The sequence below is a fragment of the Naumovozyma dairenensis genome, chromosome 7, assembly GCF_000227115.2.
Source record: "Naumovozyma dairenensis CBS 421 chromosome 7, complete genome".
In the NCBI taxonomy this organism is placed as follows: Eukaryota; Fungi; Ascomycota; class Saccharomycetes; order Saccharomycetales; family Saccharomycetaceae; genus Naumovozyma; species Naumovozyma dairenensis.
Genome location: NC_016485.2, coordinates 1347603 through 1365849, shown reverse-complemented (window position 1 = coordinate 1365849; position 18247 = coordinate 1347603). Strand labels below are relative to the sequence as shown.

At 33.6% G+C, this 18247-nt stretch overlaps 6 protein-coding genes across 6 annotated transcripts; 3 read left to right on the top strand and 3 right to left on the bottom strand.

Annotated features, from left to right (window-relative positions):
* Positions 1 to 215: 215 nt before the first annotated feature.
* ARG3 (ornithine carbamoyltransferase) lies at positions 216 to 1205 on the bottom strand (the record flags this gene model as incomplete). Its single annotated transcript, XM_003980164.1, has 1 exon — positions 216 to 1205. The coding sequence occupies one exon, from the start codon at positions 1203 to 1205 to the stop codon at positions 216 to 218; it is 990 nt and encodes a 329-aa protein (XP_003980213.1).
* Positions 1206 to 1876: 671 nt separating this feature from the next.
* On the bottom strand, positions 1877 to 5437 carry SIP4 (Sip4p; the record flags this gene model as incomplete). The annotated part of the gene is made up of 1 exon (XM_003980163.1): positions 1877 to 5437. The coding sequence occupies one exon, from the start codon at positions 5435 to 5437 to the stop codon at positions 1877 to 1879; it is 3561 nt and encodes a 1186-aa protein (XP_003980212.1).
* A 1105-nt stretch (positions 5438 to 6542) lies between these two features.
* DPB11 (protein kinase activating protein DPB11) lies at positions 6543 to 9041 on the top strand (the record flags this gene model as incomplete). Its single annotated transcript, XM_003980162.1, has 1 exon — positions 6543 to 9041. One exon carries the CDS (start codon positions 6543 to 6545, stop codon positions 9039 to 9041), a length of 2499 nt encoding a protein of 832 aa, XP_003980211.1.
* A 438-nt stretch (positions 9042 to 9479) lies between these two features.
* Positions 9480 to 11000, top strand: GWT1 (glucosaminyl-phosphotidylinositol O-acyltransferase; the record flags this gene model as incomplete). The annotated part of the gene is made up of 1 exon (XM_003980161.1): positions 9480 to 11000. The coding sequence occupies one exon, from the start codon at positions 9480 to 9482 to the stop codon at positions 10998 to 11000; it is 1521 nt and encodes a 506-aa protein (XP_003980210.1).
* Positions 11001 to 11123: 123 nt separating this feature from the next.
* Positions 11124 to 14699, bottom strand: SRS2 (DNA helicase SRS2; the record flags this gene model as incomplete). The annotated part of the gene is made up of 1 exon (XM_003980160.1): positions 11124 to 14699. The coding sequence occupies one exon, from the start codon at positions 14697 to 14699 to the stop codon at positions 11124 to 11126; it is 3576 nt and encodes a 1191-aa protein (XP_003980209.1).
* An 865-nt stretch (positions 14700 to 15564) lies between these two features.
* Positions 15565 to 17808, top strand: TOK1 (Tok1p; the record flags this gene model as incomplete). The annotated part of the gene is made up of 1 exon (XM_003980159.1): positions 15565 to 17808. One exon carries the CDS (start codon positions 15565 to 15567, stop codon positions 17806 to 17808), a length of 2244 nt encoding a protein of 747 aa, XP_003980208.1.
* Between the last annotated feature and the right edge of the window lie 439 nt (positions 17809 to 18247).

Here is an 18247-nt window from a genome sequence, read left to right as displayed (position 1 = left end):
GATAATTATTATTATTTTGACCTTTTTCTATAGATTATTAGATAGAAAATAAAACGAATCAAAATGGTATAGTAAAATAAATACGTTGAATCGGTTTTTATCATATATATACAGTCTATCTATTTACGTGTATTAATAGTTTTATCATTATCACATGCTGGTTTGAGGTGGAGTAGGGATATTAAAGATGCTATTTTTGTTTATTGGGTATGATATCATTTCAAGTCATTGAAACTACCCTTATTAATGACGAAAACGTCAATGGCAGCCATAGCAGCATACAATCTATTTTCAGCTTCATCAAAGACAATAGAATGCTTACCATAGAACACATCATCAGTAACTTCTTCATGGTGTCTTGGTAAACAATGCATGAATCTAAAATCATCATCAGCCAAATCCGCCAATTCTTGATTGATTTGGAACCCACTGAATTGTTTCAATTTAGCCTCTTTAGCGTATTCTTCACCCATTGACACGAAAGTATCAGTAACCAACACATTAGCTCCCTTAGAGGCAGCTTTAGAATCATGAGTCAATTCTAACTTGGTACCGTTTCTCTTGGATACTTCAGAGGCAGCATCGACTATAAATTGATCCATTTCGATACCATTTGGAGTAGCAATGGAAACGTCCATACCTAATTTCATAGCAGCCAAGGCCATATCGTTAATGACATTATTAGCGTCACCAATCCAAGTGATTTTTAATTTGTCCTTCTTGTCGCCTAGATGTTCTCTAATGGTCAACATATCACAGATAGCTTGTAATGGATGATAAGTATCACATAGGGAGTTAATGATTGGTACAGAAGAATCTTTACAAAGAGCCTTGATGTCATCATGAGAATTAACACGAGCGAAAATACATGAAACCATGGATGATACGACTTTAGTGGTATCGTAAAATGATTCATTGACACCTAATTGAATATCTTCTTTACCCAGAAACATTGGTTGAGCACCAAAGAAAGTAGCAGCACCTTCAGTGGAGATTCTTGTTCTGGTGGATCTCTTGGTGAAGATTAGAGCGATTGTTCTGCCAAGTAGTTTCAAATGATTCTTTTGGAATTCTGTGGTGTCATTTGATTTGAAGATCTGTTTGTAATGTTGAGCTCTGTCAACTAGTATTTTAAATTCTTCGTCAGACAAATCTTTGATAGAGATTAGATGGCGGATGTTATTGTTATTGTAATCAGTAGTCATTGTGCTGTTATTATTTTGTAATTATTATTATTATTATTATTATTATTATTATTATTATTATTATTATTATTATTATTATTATTATTATTATTATTATTATTATTAATATTATTGTGAATTTGAGACGCTGTCAGTTTAGCTTCGTTGTTGACTGTACTTAAAGGACAAGTTTTGAGAGAGGGATAAAGAGAGAGAGGCCAGGAATAAACTTCCTTTAACGAAACAAACTTGCTCGGCTTTTATACATGGAGGAAAAGGACAAAGAACGAAAAGTCGACCGTTAAGTGATAAGGACGGCGAGCATCATCAACAGGAGCAGCAGCGAGTGTGCTGTTTTTCTTCAGAGGCCGTGAATGACTCACTAATTGACAGCGGGGTCTGGGTGTTGCAACACTATTGTTGCTGCCGTCGCCGCCGCCGCCTCAAAAATAATGCCGTTCCAAACTTTTCACCAGAAGTTACATCTCCGGTGGTAGGTGTCAGGAAATGGTGTCACAGATACGATAGCCCTCTAAGACGTCTCATAATTCAAGTACTGGCAGTAATATAATACAAGAAATGGTAGGAGGAGAAAATATCATGTCTTTATAAGTGTATGTCAGAATGTAAGAATATTAAAATATATGTAGTATAACAAGGTTTCTTCCATTGTGAAATGGAGGTTTTGTATTCTAACCTTTAGGAGATTCTAATGAAAATAGGTTAGAAAAGCTTTGAATGCCAATTCTTGGAGTATTAACAACAGCAGGTGATCGTTGTATAACATGATCCACCTTCCCATTTGTTCCCGAGGGTTGTTGTTGTTGTTGAATATTATCATTTATTATTGTTTGTGATTGCCGTACGGACGACAGTTCATGTTCATGTTCATGTTCTGGTGCTGGTGCTGGAGGCGGTGCGGGTGGGGGTGGCAATATTAATAATTGAGAATGTATTCTACTAAAATTGTTATCAAGTAAATAATTTCTTAATGAATTAGTTCTTGTTAAGGGTAAATTACTTTCATTGGCTAATAATTCTTCAATGGATACGCCTCCACCTTTACCTTGTTTTATTACGGGTGATCCAGTTGTGGTGTAATTTTCAGAGCTTAATATGATATGATCACTTTGAAATTGATCCAATTTTATTTCATCACGATTATTATTATTATTAATATTATTATTATCCTTAGTAGGGTTATCGTTATTGTTGCTGGTAGTTGATAAGCGTTTTGTGGTAAACTTGAATTCTAATGGCTTGTAGTCATTATCATCAGATTCTATATCTTCTGCATAACCTTCATCTGTCTCGTCATCTTGTAATATGTTGAAACTCATAGCTGGATTGAAAAGTTTATTGATCCCTGATTGTTGGGGCATTGCGTTACTTTCATTATTATTATCAGTAGTAGTAGTATTGTTATTGTTGTTAAGAACGGTACTGTTGATATTCTTTTGGAATTGGTTCATTTGAGTTCCAAACAAGTTCATACCTGTATTATTATTATTGTTATTGTTACCATTGTGTAGATCAGAATGATAGAAATTACTAACAGATGTAGATAATTTAGGAGTTTGTGAACTCATTTTATATGGATCAACTACGTTTATATTTGAAGTATTGTTATTATTAGTATTATTATTATGATGATGATGATGATGATGATTAGGTAAGGAGTTTAGCATTGCAAATAATTTAGTGTTCGATATGGTATTGATTCCTTGGGCCGTGGTAGGTTCTTTAGATGTAGAATTTTGAGGTGAATCATCAGCATTGTTGATCTTATTAATAGATTCAATATATTCTGAATTATTCAAATTCATAAAACTTAAAAACCTATCATTATCTGTGTTTGTTGTATCAGCAGAACTTTGTTTTGTTGGTTTTGTGTTATGAGATAATTTGAAATTAAAGTTTTTCTCTAATTCTTTCATGAATTCATTATTTTGTTCCCGATCATTGAAATACCATATTTGACACCATTGTTTTAAAAAAGTTTGTAATTGTTTGAATTTATCTCGTCCTAAATTATTACCAGTGGATATTCTTTTATTGACTTCAGTAATAGTGGAATGATCATCATTTGCAGTTTTGATTGCCCAAGTATTTAAATTTTTCAAACAAAGGTTAATGATTTCGATATTATTCAATGGTAAGACATGTAAAATGTTAAAATTTTGAGGAATATTAAATGAATTGGAATCAATTAATAGAAGATAATACAATGATAATATTTCTAAAGATAATTTTTCTTCATCATGTTCCCCTTCTTGTTCTTCTAAATTTTTTTGAATCAATTTGGTATTGGAAATTAAAAGGAGAGTCAAATAATATAAAGTTAAATGAATTTCTATATGATCAGATTTTTCCAAATATAATTTATTTGTTATTATATATGAATCATTATCCATAAATTCTTCATGATCAATCAGTTTATGATAAAGGTTTAAATTTTCCAAACTTTCTTTAAATTTCAATAATGTTTCTCTTAATAATGTTCTACCACCTTTGGATAAGATATGTAATAAGTTTGAGCCATCAAATATTCCACAAAATAATTGAGTCAATAACGAGAATGGTTTCAATGAAGGTATATTTAATGATTCTATTGTTCTTGGATGGAATTCTTCAATGAGGAAATTCACTTTGGGTAATCCTTGGATGAATCTCCACCATGAATCTAAGAATTGGAATATCCAAAAAGTGATAAAATTTATAATAGATAATTCTTTATTTTTATTGTTATGATCTGTTGTTAAAAATAAGTCACCATAAACTTTCAAATTATTACGATTGATGAATATTGCTAAATTTAAAACTTGTGAATAACAAAGATTTAATAATTCAGTTGGAGCGTTTTTAATATGTTTAGATTTGGAAGGGGATAAAAAAGGGGATAGAGAGGAAGCGAAATCATCTGTGATTGTCATGTAATAAAATGTACCCAATAATGTCAATTGTAATATATTAATATTAGGATTTGAAACAATAGCGACAATTTTCAATATTGGGAACAATTTTTCTTGATCTATACAAGACCAATTAAATTGTATAATAAGTAATATTGCTAATAATGTTTGTGGTTCAATTAAGTTAATATTTATACCATGAGAATTTAAAATATAATTTAAATGTTTAGATATTTTTTTTTTCCACATTTCGAAAGGATAAAGGAATGGCATTAATGAATTATGTGATTTATTAAATTGCAAGATGGCCCAATTTAACATTCTATCTAATGTTTTTGTATTACCATTTGCTAATTTTATAATGAATTTTGGTAAAAGATATTGAGAATCCAATTGTAAGTTAGAAATCATTGTATTAATTAAGAATGCGTCTAATGAAAAGGAAGAAGTTGCGGTGGTTGATTTGTTATTAATATGTTTAATTGTGCTGGTAGTTGTAGTTGGTTGAATAATAAGATTCCATGTACAATGTCCCATGAATTGATCATTAATCTCGGGATCATTGCGATAATTATTATAATAATAAAAAGTATCATTGATCAATGGAAATCCGTATGGTTTCCTATCATCTTCATCTCGATCTTCATCTTCAAGTTCAATTTCAATTTCATCAGGGTCATCTTTATCATCGTGATGGTCCTGTTTACTCTCATTATGCAAAGTTGTTGAATCATCAATTGCGATAGGGCTATTACTTTGATATTGAAAATCCTGTCTTTCATGATCATGGAAGCCCTTTTCTTGAATGAATTTTTGTAATCTAACTACTTCCTTCTCAAGCATTTCAGTATAACCTCTAGAGAATCCTCTTCTTGCCAATTTATCAGTAGTTTTGCATTGGAAATCAGCTTTTAAACATTGTGAACAACTTGGTTTTAAATCATCACATTTTATCTTTTTCAATCTACATCTATCGCATGCTTGAATTTTCCTTGGTTTATCTATGGATGCTATTTGTTTCCTTTTCTTTTTTGGTCTTTCTGTGTTAATATTGATATTATTATTGTTTGAATTTGAAGTGGCGGTAGTAGTAGTTGAGGATGATTCCTTGGTGTCAGTTACACTGTTGTTGCTGTTGCTGTTGCTGTTGCTGTTGCTGTTGCTGTTGCTGTTGCTGTTGCTGTTGCTGTTGCTGTTGCTGTTGCTGTTGCTGTTGCTGTTGCTGTTGCTGTTGCTGTTGCTGTTGCTGTTGCTGTTGCTGTTGCTGCTGCTGCTGCTGCTGCTGCTGCTGCTATTGGATGGAACAATGGAGCCATCTTTTGTTTTAGATGTGGTGGACATCTAATGAAGTGATAGTAATCTTGATAAAAATGATGATAGGTTTTATTCTTCTCAAAGTAAAGGTTGTCTGCATTCAAATCTGTTTGCAAAGCGTTGCTCCTTCCTTGGAGATGCTTGTTCCTACAATATATATCACCGATATGGTTGTAGGTATAGAGAGAGAGAGAGAGAGAGAGAGAGAGAGACGATGTATAACAGAAGTATTAGTCTGTCTGATCAAGATATCTAAGTTGATAATTTGATAACCAATGGAAAAGTACCCCACTAATTGCTATTGCCATTACTATTGCTATTACGATAGCTACCTACATATAGATTCCGTTGTCATTGTTACTTACTTACGCACTTACTTGCGTACTTACTTACCTATTAACGTGGCAATGGCTCGACGGTTCCTTAGCATACATTACTTTACGTACAGTGCAGTACTACAGTACGGTGTACTATGTAAATATGTGGTCTGCAACGGGTGTCACCAATTACATCTCTGCGGTGCATCTGTTGTTGTTATCCAGGCACGTGACAGAAACATCTTTTACATAATAGCGGTATTACATACACATACACATACACATACACATAGAAATTTATAATGTATAATCTGCGATAGATGGGATGGGATTTTCTACATGTACGTACGTGGTATATTTCTTTCGGGTGAGTGGGTGAGTGGGTGAGTAAGCGAAGAAGTGACAGGGTGCGGCGTTGCAACCCTTTTTCACTCCTTCGCGTCTGTTCTTTATCCCCGGGAAAACCGGGATAACCCTCCTGTGCTCCGCGGATACAATACCTGGAAGTTTGCGCCCTAGGTCTACTTAGGCTTATGCTCAGCTCAACCCTACATCCTTACAAACCCTGGTTCTCTTCAAGTTTTTTGTATAATTAGATAATCGGACAATAAATAACAACAATAGACAGACGCCAAAACTTTTCAAAAAATAACTTCTTATACCTATATAGTATCAAATGAAAGATACAAAGCTGGATTTTTTAAAGACCAACACTCTTAGCATTCTTCGCTCACCCCGAACTACCTCTCCTCTGATCTGGCATCCCAATATTTGTTATACATATTCACATCTCCCCACTCTATTCCATTTTCTCTATGAAACCTCTCTCCGGCATTGTATTCTGTCCAACAGCACTTCCTGAAACAACATTAAAATCTATAACAAAGAAAATCATCAAACTAGGAGGCACCTACTCCAAAGACCTTACCAGAAATACAAACGTCCTCCTCGTAAACAAAAGAACAGATTCCTCCAAATACAAATTCATAGTGAAAAATAGACCAGATGTTATATTCATGGATTACAACCATCTTTTCAAATTATACGATCTATGGGTAAGTGGTGAAGATATCACTATGCAAAACCATTCCAATTATAAACATTTACAAGCAAACCTCATGGATCGAATGTTACATGTCATAAAGGATAAATACTCCTCCAAAGCATTCAGAAACTTCTTCTTGTTCATAGGTAGGATAAATGATCAGAATCATTCAGTAAAGGAAATCGAAAAATTATGCTATGAACAAGATTGCTTCGGTTGTGATTCTAAAATATTCGCCAGGGATGCTGTATCAAAGAATCCTAATCGTGAATTCGTCTTCATTACAGATTCCATATATGGAGCTAGAGTGGAAGCCGCTAGAGATGAAAATATCCCTATTGTACATCATAAATGGGTCATTGATTGTCATATAAGAGGTGCGAAATTGGAATTTGATCCCGATTATCTTTTGGAGAATGTCGTGGATAAAACAACAGACCAAATTGGGTATGATTTGACCGATGTAAATACACGATTTAATAATCAACCATTGATGACATCCTCTACTTATAACAACTTATCAAGTCAACAACAACAACAACAACAACCCCCGCATAATATTGGGAAATCCTTCATGTTGGAGAAATTTAAACCTCAAGGTACAAAACTTTGGGAAAAAGTTACATCAAATGATAAGATGAAACAACGAGAAACACACGAAGAGGAAAAATATAGTAGTCCATCATTGAATCAAAACTATCAGCATATTTCGAACTTCCCCCCTGAGACTCCATATTCCAATGAAATTTTTACCAATTGTACATTCCATTTAGATGCGTCATTCCCTGAAGCACATTATAACATTCTTCGAAAAGTTATTGTTCAAAATCATGGGGAAATAATGATCACATCTCAGAGCACAATTGTACCAGATTATTATATAGTTCCAAGTAATATACCATTAGAAGAAATTAAATTACCCTTTTCCCACAAAGATCCATCACCAACTTTAGTCACTGAATTCTTCTTAGAACGATGCCTTCACTACAAGAAATTATTATCACCAATTGATTCATGGTCAAAACCATTTTTCTATACAAGAAATATTAAACTACAACCAACTCCAAAATTATTACACTCTGATAATACAGATGACGGAAGTGACAGTCTTGTAGTCGCAATGAGTGGATTCCACGGAGTGGAGTTGTTACATTTAACTAAAATTTTGAAAATATTAGAACCTATGGGAATCAAATTTTCCAAATATTTAAATGAATCAACAGACCTTCTAATATTAAATTTATCACCATTATCAAGTATCCCACAATCACATACCTTATGGCAAAATGAATATAGTGACTTATTTAAAGAAAATTATATTTCAAAATCTAAAGAAAATAAAAGTCCAGTCTTTAGAAACTCTATGAAAAAGAAAATAGAATTCGTTACGAAAAATCATCATATCCCAACTGTAACCCCTGCATTTTTAATATATTTATTCCAACAATCTCAAAATATAACAAACCGCAAAGGACTAAATACAAACGCAGATCCAGATCCAGATCCAGGTCCAGATCCGGCAATCATATATTTAAATAATATAAATTGGTGCATATTTTGTCCAAGAGCTGAGAAAAACCAATTTATATGTAAACTCATATCTATAAATTCACACAAACAGGAACAACAAAAAAGAAATTATAACCCTACGAAATCACCCATCAATCAAATAGATCTACCATCTGATTTCATTTCAAGACCATCATCAAAAAATGTAAAAGTTGATACCACACCTTTATTATCACATTCTAGGAAAAACAGTACTTCCACTACGACGAATTTGAAAATGAACCCTAACGAAATAATAGATAAAATGAATCAGAATCATTTGAATAACAATTTAAAAAATCAAAAAAAACGTATAATACCGATAAAGAGAGAAATCATCTCACCAGAACAAAAGAAAAGAGTATTGACACCAAGATCAAGTCCCATTAAAAGGCCAAAATTACATGATGTAACTATTACTAATAAATTGAAAATTGAAAGAAGTTCAAGTTGGGGTCATATGATATCAGATGAATTGGAAATAGAACAAGAACAAGAACAAGAACAACACGAAGAACAAGAAGATATCCATTTCAATCGTCATACTCGTGACAACCTTCCTAATTATGAAAATAGAGAGCATGAAATGGGATCCACTCAAGTTACGTATGGTTCTCCTACATTATCAGGCAACTCTCGAACTGGGACTATGAAAGGTGCCACAACAACAGCAACAACAAGACGAATTACAAGGAAACGGGTCAAAGAGCTTGGTTCATGATCACGCATGTACTTGTATATCATAAGAACATAGGACTCGGTTATATAGGAGAAGTCCAAAACCATCAAATAATAATAATAATAATAATAATATATTCTCATTCTCATTTACATACCTCAATGTCATATATATATGTTCCATTACCTTTTTTGATTGTTTTGTTCCCGTTTTTGGACAATTAGCGGCCCAGCTATTCCGGAGATCCCGCGGAAAAAGAAAGATCGACACAACCCCGCGGAAGTGTGTGAAATTTTAACGACAAACAAACATTTACCAATATTTAACTATTTCGATCAATTGCAAAATACGATTCGCAATGAATTAAAAACGAAAAACCATATCATATTAAATTAACATTCATACAATGGCATAGAGTAACTACAACCTTGGGTGTCACACACTATCTTCTACTTTATTTCATCTCTTTGGAAGACAAAAATGTCTACCCTCAAACAAAGGAAAGAAGATTTTGTATCGGGACTCGATGGTGGTCCCATGCAAGAAATTAACATCGTCACTTCAATCTCCTTAACGGCATACTTTTGCTGGAATTTACTTCAATCTGTCAACAATGAAGAACCATTGAACCCAATTTTGGATTTCTCTTTAAATTGGATCCCATTATTATTATCAATTACTTCATATTCTAATGATATCGGATTGTTGACTTTATTGTTACTTTTACCATGCGTTTCCATTTTCATATATCAAAAATTCATCTTGAAACAGCAACAACAGCAACAACAAAAAACAAAATTAGGTCCTAAAGCATCCAAGAATGAGGAAGACCCACTGAGTTTCAAATTAATGAAACAACCATACATTACTGCGTATCGTAGTGGTATGTTGATACTCACAACATTGGCCATACTTGCCGTGGATTTCCCCATCTTCCCACGTCGTTTCGCAAAAGTAGAAACTTGGGGAACATCCTTAATGGACCTAGGTGTTGGTTCATTTGTATTTAGTAATGGTATAGTTTCATCCCGTTCCATCTTGAAAAATAAAATGCAATCATCCAAGCCGCACCATTTCCTACGCAATACTTTCAATGCATTCAAATCTGGTGTCTCACTATTAATCTTGGGTTTATTACGATTATATTTCGTGAAAAATTTGGAATATCAAGAACATGTCACGGAATATGGTGTACATTGGAATTTCTTTATCACACTTTCTTTATTACCTCCCACTTTGGCTATTTTAGACCCATTGACTAAATGGATCCCACATTGTGTCATCGCAATGACGATATCATTAATATACGAATTGGTGTTCCTCCTAGACACAAATGTCTTAAATTATTTGGTATTAGCACCAAGGACAACTTTTTTTAGTGCAAACAGAGAAGGTATTGTATCATTCTTAGGGTATTGTTCTATCTTCCTATGGGGACAAACAGCTGGATTTTTCCTATTGGGTAATGTTCCTACTGTAAACAATTTATACAGAGCTTCTGTGGTCCCAGTTACTTTATCAACTTCCATTACCAACAAGAAGAAAAGGAATCCACAACGGAACAAATTGAAAGCATGGGATAGATTTACTTCTGTATCACCGTTAAAGGGTTTATTCATATGGACATTCATATTTTTGGTATTATCACAATTTATCACCTCAATTCATCCATACGATGTCTCAAGAAGATTTGCCAATTTACCATACACAGTATGGGTCATTACTTATAACATGGGATTCATATTAGTCTTTTGTCTCGTTGATAAATTGTTTGGTAATAATGGCCAGAATTATAACGTTCCATTAACTTTGGAAGCAATAAATTCAAATGGTCTTTTAATGTTTTTATTATCTAACGTATCGACCGGATTGATTAATATGTCCATCACCACTATCGATTGTTCAGATACCATCGCAACTTTGATCCTATTAGCATACGCTGCAACTATGGCCATCATATCCATTGTCCTATATAAATTCAATATCATTATTAAATTATAGATTTTTTTTGTTAAAAAAAAAAAAAGAAGAATATATATATATATTATTTGTTGTTGTTGTTGTTGTTGTGTATATAACTTAGAGAACATATATATTCTCAGTTTTTAAAAAAATGTTGTTTTTTTAGTCTATAATGATAATTTCACCTGTATTCCCTTTGGTCTTCTTTTTCGCCCTTGACAACTGAGAGAAAATATCCATTTGACTCGCTGTCACCCCCTTCTTTAAACCGATCATCTTCTTACCTTTATTTTCACTATCAACTTGTTCCTCACTTTTCTTCTCCTTTTTAATATTTTCAGCTCTGTTCCTAGGTTTCCTAATCGCATCTGCCAAAGTCTTTGCATTCGTCAAGATAGGTCTATTATCAATAATCATATCATCCGGATTATGTAGCAACTCTGCCGCAGTTGTATTACTGTTATTCGAACTATCATAATCTGCAGTTTTATCATCATCTTCCCTCTTAAGACGTATTATCCCATTACTATCGTTTGATTTCGATATCCTGCCGTTACTTTCAAATTTAACTTTTGTATTTTGGAATGGATTATTTACGGGAGCTTTTTTAAATATCATTCTATCATCATCATCGTCATTTTCTTGCTTGATCTTGTTACCATTAGCCCAATATTTCGAACTGGAGAGAGTCCTCTTGCTCTTCTCGCTATTTCTGCTTGATGATTTTTTACTGGTAGATTTCAAAGCTAACTCTTTATCTTCTTCTTTCAAAGACTTCGTCGGTGATAATATCTTTTTTCTTTCTGGTGATGGGAATGGTTTCCTTATAGGGGAAGTCGAACGTGATTTATTACGTTTTGGAACATAACTTGGAGCAAATGATTTAGTTACGTTTGATGGTGAATTGGATGGTGACATGGTTTGTAATGGAGCCAGTACTTTTGTTGGACTGACTAAAAGATCAGATTCAAGAGACCCATTTGGCGCATAGTTTTTACTAGGACCCGTTTTTTGAGAATTATTTCTTTGATTAAATGGGTGGTGGGATATAGAAGGAGGGGGAGGATGTTGATTTGTCTTAGTTCCTTGCTGCTGTACACGTAATTGAGTCGCAGCTGTGGTGAACACAAGTGATGGCTGTGGTTGAACAGAAACGTTTTCAATTAAATTAAGGTTCGATATATCATGGACTACTTCACCACCCCAAATCATACGTTCTCTTCTATTCTCTATAAAGTTTGAATAATCTTTGATTAATGTCTTTAATGAAAATTTCTTATTTGATGCAACCAATGGTTCCCTTTTCATAGCATGGTATAACCGCATGACATTTTCCACTTTTTCTAATACTTTTTGTTCATCTACCATAGTTTTCACTAAATCTGAAGTTAAAAACCTACTTGGTTCATTCTCAAATTGTCTTTCTGTGATGAAAGAAGATAAATATAAAAGATACTTAGCACGTGTCTGGGCAACAAAGAACATTCTTCTTTCTTCATCTATAAGTTCTTCCATTGATAAATTTCGACGTTTCTTTGAAGTTTTAGAATCAGTATCAATCTCATTCCTATCGTCGTCGTCGTCACCTTCATCATCTGAAGAACCATCTTTTGCTTCATCATTAAAAATTGACGGTATTGTTCCCTCATTACATCCGGGAATAAAGACAACCGGCCATTCTAAACCTTTTGCCCCATGAATTGTAGATATAGTGACACCTTCTTGAGTTTTCTTCCTTTCTTCAACTTTTTGCCAATTCATATTTTCCTGTTGTTCATCAGACGAAGATATTTCAGGTAAATCTGATGTATATAAAGTCAATGAATTGAAGAAATTACGAATATGTTCCAACACGGAGGCACTAGAAATAGATCCTATATTCGTCATGGTATTAGTATCAGTGGAAGAAGTGGAAGGACCGTTAGTTGGTCCTAAAAAATAAGTTTTCAAAATGGTTACATTTTTATGTCTAACATTATCAAAGTTTTCCTCCAATTTTGACATATCGATTGATTTTTTTTTCTTCCCATCTAAACAAAGATATTCATATCTTAATCCCGATAATTCATATAATTTTTCAAATATATCAGATAATGCGACATTTATTGGTTCTACATTAAACAATGAAGTACAAGTATTGATCATCTGTAAAAAATCGATTATTACATTCCTAGCCTTTGTCGGTATATCTATTTGAATCTTATTTGCTACAATATCTCTTAAAATTTGCATACTAGAAGTAGAATTAAAATTGGAATTGGTTTCTTGTTCGAATATGAATTTAATCTTATCAGCAGACGTTTGACCAAGTCCTCTGGAGGGATATAATAATGATGCGATGATGGCATTTTTCTCATTTGGTGAAAATATACATTTCAATAGGTTCAGCATTGCTATTATTTCTTTAGAATCCCAAAAGGCATGACCTCTTAATATTTTATATGGTACTCTATGTTCTATTAATGCTCTTTCGAGTGGTTTTATTTGAATTCTTTTCCTAACTAGGATTGCGAAATCATTAAAGGAGAATAAATCTGGTAATGCTTTCAAATATAATAATTCTTTAATAATGGAAGATGCTTCCAAAAAACTAGCTGGGAAATTTATATAAACTGGTGGAAAATCATAATCGAATTGAGCACGTAATGGTAATCGATTCTGACGTCCTCTGGTTTGTTGAGATATTAACATTTCACTAGTGTCTAAAATTTTCTGTGATGAACGGTAATTTTCCACTAAAACAATTCTGGAACATTCTATAGGTGATTTTTGTACCATTGTTTGGAAATTGTATGCTAATGCGTTTCTAAATGCATAAATACTTTGATCTGGATCCCCCACCACGGAAATTCCTCTTGATAAATGATGATTCCCCTTCGCGAATAAAAACACCAAATCCATTTGAATTTCATTTGTATCTTGGAACTCATCAACAAGGACATGCTGTATATTTGGTAAACAGCGTTCCTTCGTCAGAAGCCGGAATGTATACATCAATATATCATCGAAATCCAAAGCGTTAATCTTTGCCAATTCACTTTGGAAATTTTCATAAAAGTAAGCCAAAGCAGTATCATGCATGGAATCATTAATATATTCCTCTGGTAAAATGGCGCTTGATTTCAATTTTGAGATTTGTTTCTTAACGAGTTTAGGACTCACAGTCCATTCATCACTTTCACCACGTCCCCGTTTGGGCATACATAAGTTTACTTTCCTAGTCATTGAATTTGCATAGTCTCTAATTTGATCAGGCATCCTGTCTACGATATTACTTAATATATTATCTATTTCATTTTGATCTGCAATTCTCCATGTGGGTGACAAATCAATCTTGGAGCCAAATCTATGAAGGATCTTGATACAAACTGAATGGAATGTTCCTATGAGTAAGTTCGAGGTACTAATGTTTGTATCACGTAACATGATTGATAATCTATCTATCATTTCCATGGAAGCCTTATTAGTGAAAGTTGTAATGATGATATCTTCTGGATTGATTCGTTCTTTTAACAGTAGGTATGCCACTCTCGAGGTTAGAACTTTGGTCTTACCAGTTCCTGGACCTGCGATGACTTGTAATGCATTATGATAGTCGAATGTGACGGCTAGTTTTTGTTGTTTATTTAGACCTGAGAGTATTTTCTTCAATGTTACAGAATCATTCTTGTTAATCTTATCTTTGGTGTTGTTGTTATGACTGGCTTGCACTGTATCTATTAGTTCGTTATCTGCCATTGAAAGTGTTGTGTCTACTACCTCAACAGTGTTAATAAAAAAAACCAACGGCGGTATAGAGTCCAGATCCTTTCTTATTTCAGGCAATTCGAGCGTTAGTTAGTAGTCGAGGGCAATCGTTGATATTTGATTAAAAGTTTCCTCTGTCCATTGTGTGGATCAAATCATTATATCATTATTTTTTTTGTTATATATATATATATATCATTAGATATTTGCCCTTCGGCGCGTAAACGTCGTCGATCGATGTAGTAAAATATAGGAAGTATAGTATAACATATGTAGCATAATATAGTGTACTCTAGAGGAAGAAAGAAGGATAGAAGCAGTACAGGTGTGTATCAATCTTATACACAATTCTTTTCTCCTTGGTGATAGTAGAGAAGAATTTAAAACGCAAATAATGTTTGTGTGTGTTCCGAGTCGATATAACAAGAGAGGAAACTCCGAACGAATGGCAATCTTCATCTTTTATATATTATCTTTACCCTTTCAAACATCATCGGTTAATGTGTGTTTTGGTAAGATAAGCAAGTTCTACTGAGTTATTCCCTACACTAAAATATATTTACTGCTAGGTGGTTTGAAGTATCCTTCAACTAGTAGCACCAGCTATTAGAAACCTCTTGATATATACATAATATATATAATATAGGCGGCACGCTCCTTTGTTTAATATTTTACTTATTTATTTAGGAGATCTCAACGGCAAACCAGTAACAACAAGAACAACTAACATATCAGCATATCAGTAGCTTCCTTCTCAACACGGACTACTAACTACTACTACGTCCATCATTGCTAGACTACATTTATTCATATACATATAAAAACTCTAAAACATTGCCCAAGAAGATATGATAATATGGGCTTTCTCATATCATGGCTCATAGGGACCCTTCTCCATATGAGGAAGATTGAAGACCCAGAGAGTGGCCCTGATTCGTCATCTCTTCCCTTTGAAGCAACTGCTACTACTGCTACTATCTCTGATTACGTGCATAACATATCTCCAGATGACACTATCTCATATCCAGTAGCTAATAAACACGCTAGGAAAAACCTCAAGAAGAACAAAAAGAACACACACCACAAGGAAAACGACATATTAGAAGCTCATATCAATAAAATCCAAGATACAGCGTTAAGAGAATCATTATCTTTCCATAATAAAAGGATTGCAATCTTGAATTCAGACCCAGCATCAAGAACTTTCTTAGTATGGTTCTTCATATCCTGTTATTTCCCTGTAATTACTGCATGTTTGGGACCCATCGCGAATACTATATCCATTGCATGTGTGGTGGAGAAATGGAGAGCCATTGCGGAGGTGGACCCTACAGATGGGAATGTGATGGGTCATCGATTGAATGATAGGAAGGGTATATTCGCTGTCAATATTTTGTCATTGATTTTCGGATTTATATCAAATATTATCTTAGTTTGTCATTTTGCTAAAAAAATTAGCTATTTGAAAGCTCAAGTTTTAAATTTGATAGGTTGGACTACAGCTGGTTTATTGTTATTGATTGATATTATTATTTGTACTAACATTGATTTTCAAGGGGCCAATAAAAGAACAATTGGGTTTTGGTACGCTTGTTTCACTACAGGTTTGTATCTTGGTTGTACTTTAACATTGACTATCCATTTCATTGGTTACAGTTTGAAGAAATATCCGGCAACTTTCAATTTACTGCCCAGAGAGAGAAGTATTATGGGGTATACAGTTTGTCTTTCCCTTTGGTTAATTTGGGGGTCAGGAATGTTTTCTAGTCTCTTGGGGATTTCATATGGGAATGCTCTTTATTTTTGTACAGTTTCACTATTAACAGTTGGTTTCGGTGATATTTTACCTAAATCAGTGGCATCGAAGATAATGATATTGGTTTTCTCCTTGACAGGTGTTATCATTCTTGGGTTGATTGTATTTATGACGAGATCTATCATTCAAAAATCGGCAGGCCCCATTTTTTATTTCCATAGAATTGAAAGAAGTAGAAACCATATTTGGGAAAAGATTAAATCTGGAGAATTAAAATTATCCAATGAGGAAAGTTTCCAAAAGATGATGAAAATTAGAAAAATATCAAAATTTAAACAACATTTTTTCTCATTGACTTCCACAATTATCATTTTCTTGTTCTTTTGGTTATGTGGTGCTGTAGTGTTCATGTTTGCAGAAGATTGGTCATATTTCAATTGTATGTATTTTTGTTTCCTTTGTTTATTGACCATTGGATATGGTAGTGATTTTGCTCCAAAGACTCCACCAGGAAGAGCATTCTTCGTCATTTGGGCTATTGGAGCAGTACCATTGATGACCGCAATTTTATCTACCGTAGGTGATATTGTTTATGATCTTTCTACAACTATTGATTCAATATTTGCCAAAAGATTTGGTCGTGGAGTACAGTATCTACTTCTCAGTGGTAAAGATGCATTAGGATCCATATTAATGAATACTGGTGACATTGTTAACGAAAGTGATGCTGCAACCGATTTAGAAGAAAATGGGATTTCAAATGAACTTGATCAAGAGCAAAACCAAGAAGTGGAAGAAGGATTGGCAAGGGTAACTCCTGATACCTCTACAGAAACAAGTCTGAATACAATTTCCTCTCGTTCAGACAATGGATTTTCCGATGACGATGACGATGAAAGCATACAAAATTATTTACATCCATTTATTTCCTTAGTTTCGGATACATCAACAGTATCTCAACGAGCACATCCTCAATATCATAAATTGAAAAAATTGGAATCCTTATTGAGAGCAGTTGATAGATTACATAAGATGGCAGTGTCAGATGAAAAACATTTTTTCACATATGAAGAATGGACTCAACTTCGAGCATTAAATAATCCACCAGGAAGTATAGAAGATATTAATTATTGGTTATCAAGTGATACCCCATTGAAATATCCCATTAATCAACCACATTTTGCATTTGTTAGTTTATTCAAGAAAATTGAATATGTATTACAAGAATTAATTGAAGAGGAAACTTTGTATAAACCACTTTCCAAATTAGAAAGGCCTAAATCACGATCGCAGTCGTCGATTCCAACGTTACCTTATAGATCCAGAAGATCCACAATCGGGTAGAAGCTACCTACTAAAATTACTTAAATAAAAAGGAATGTATCTATTTTATACCACACAAACATTTTCTATTGGGCATTCGAACTTTCTTGGCCTTCTTCTTTATCTTCTTTCTTATGTCATCGTCGTCACCATCGATAAATCCCAAATAAATCGTTTCTGTTACCCGCGGAATGTCGCACTTCTTCAAGTACTAAGCGCAAAAAAATGAAGGTGGAAACTGCAATGCTACGTAAATAATTTCAAAGTAATATGTAATATTAATTATTTAATCAGGAATATAGGAAAAGTGGCTTAAATTAACTTAAATAAAGTAAACACGCACCTGCAATCTTTTGAAGAGAACAAGAGCTATTGGTTTTTTTTTAACAAAGCAGTGCGTTGGTCGGAACAACCGTTCATCACATCAAAGCTATTTAAACATCTATCACTTTCTTTGATA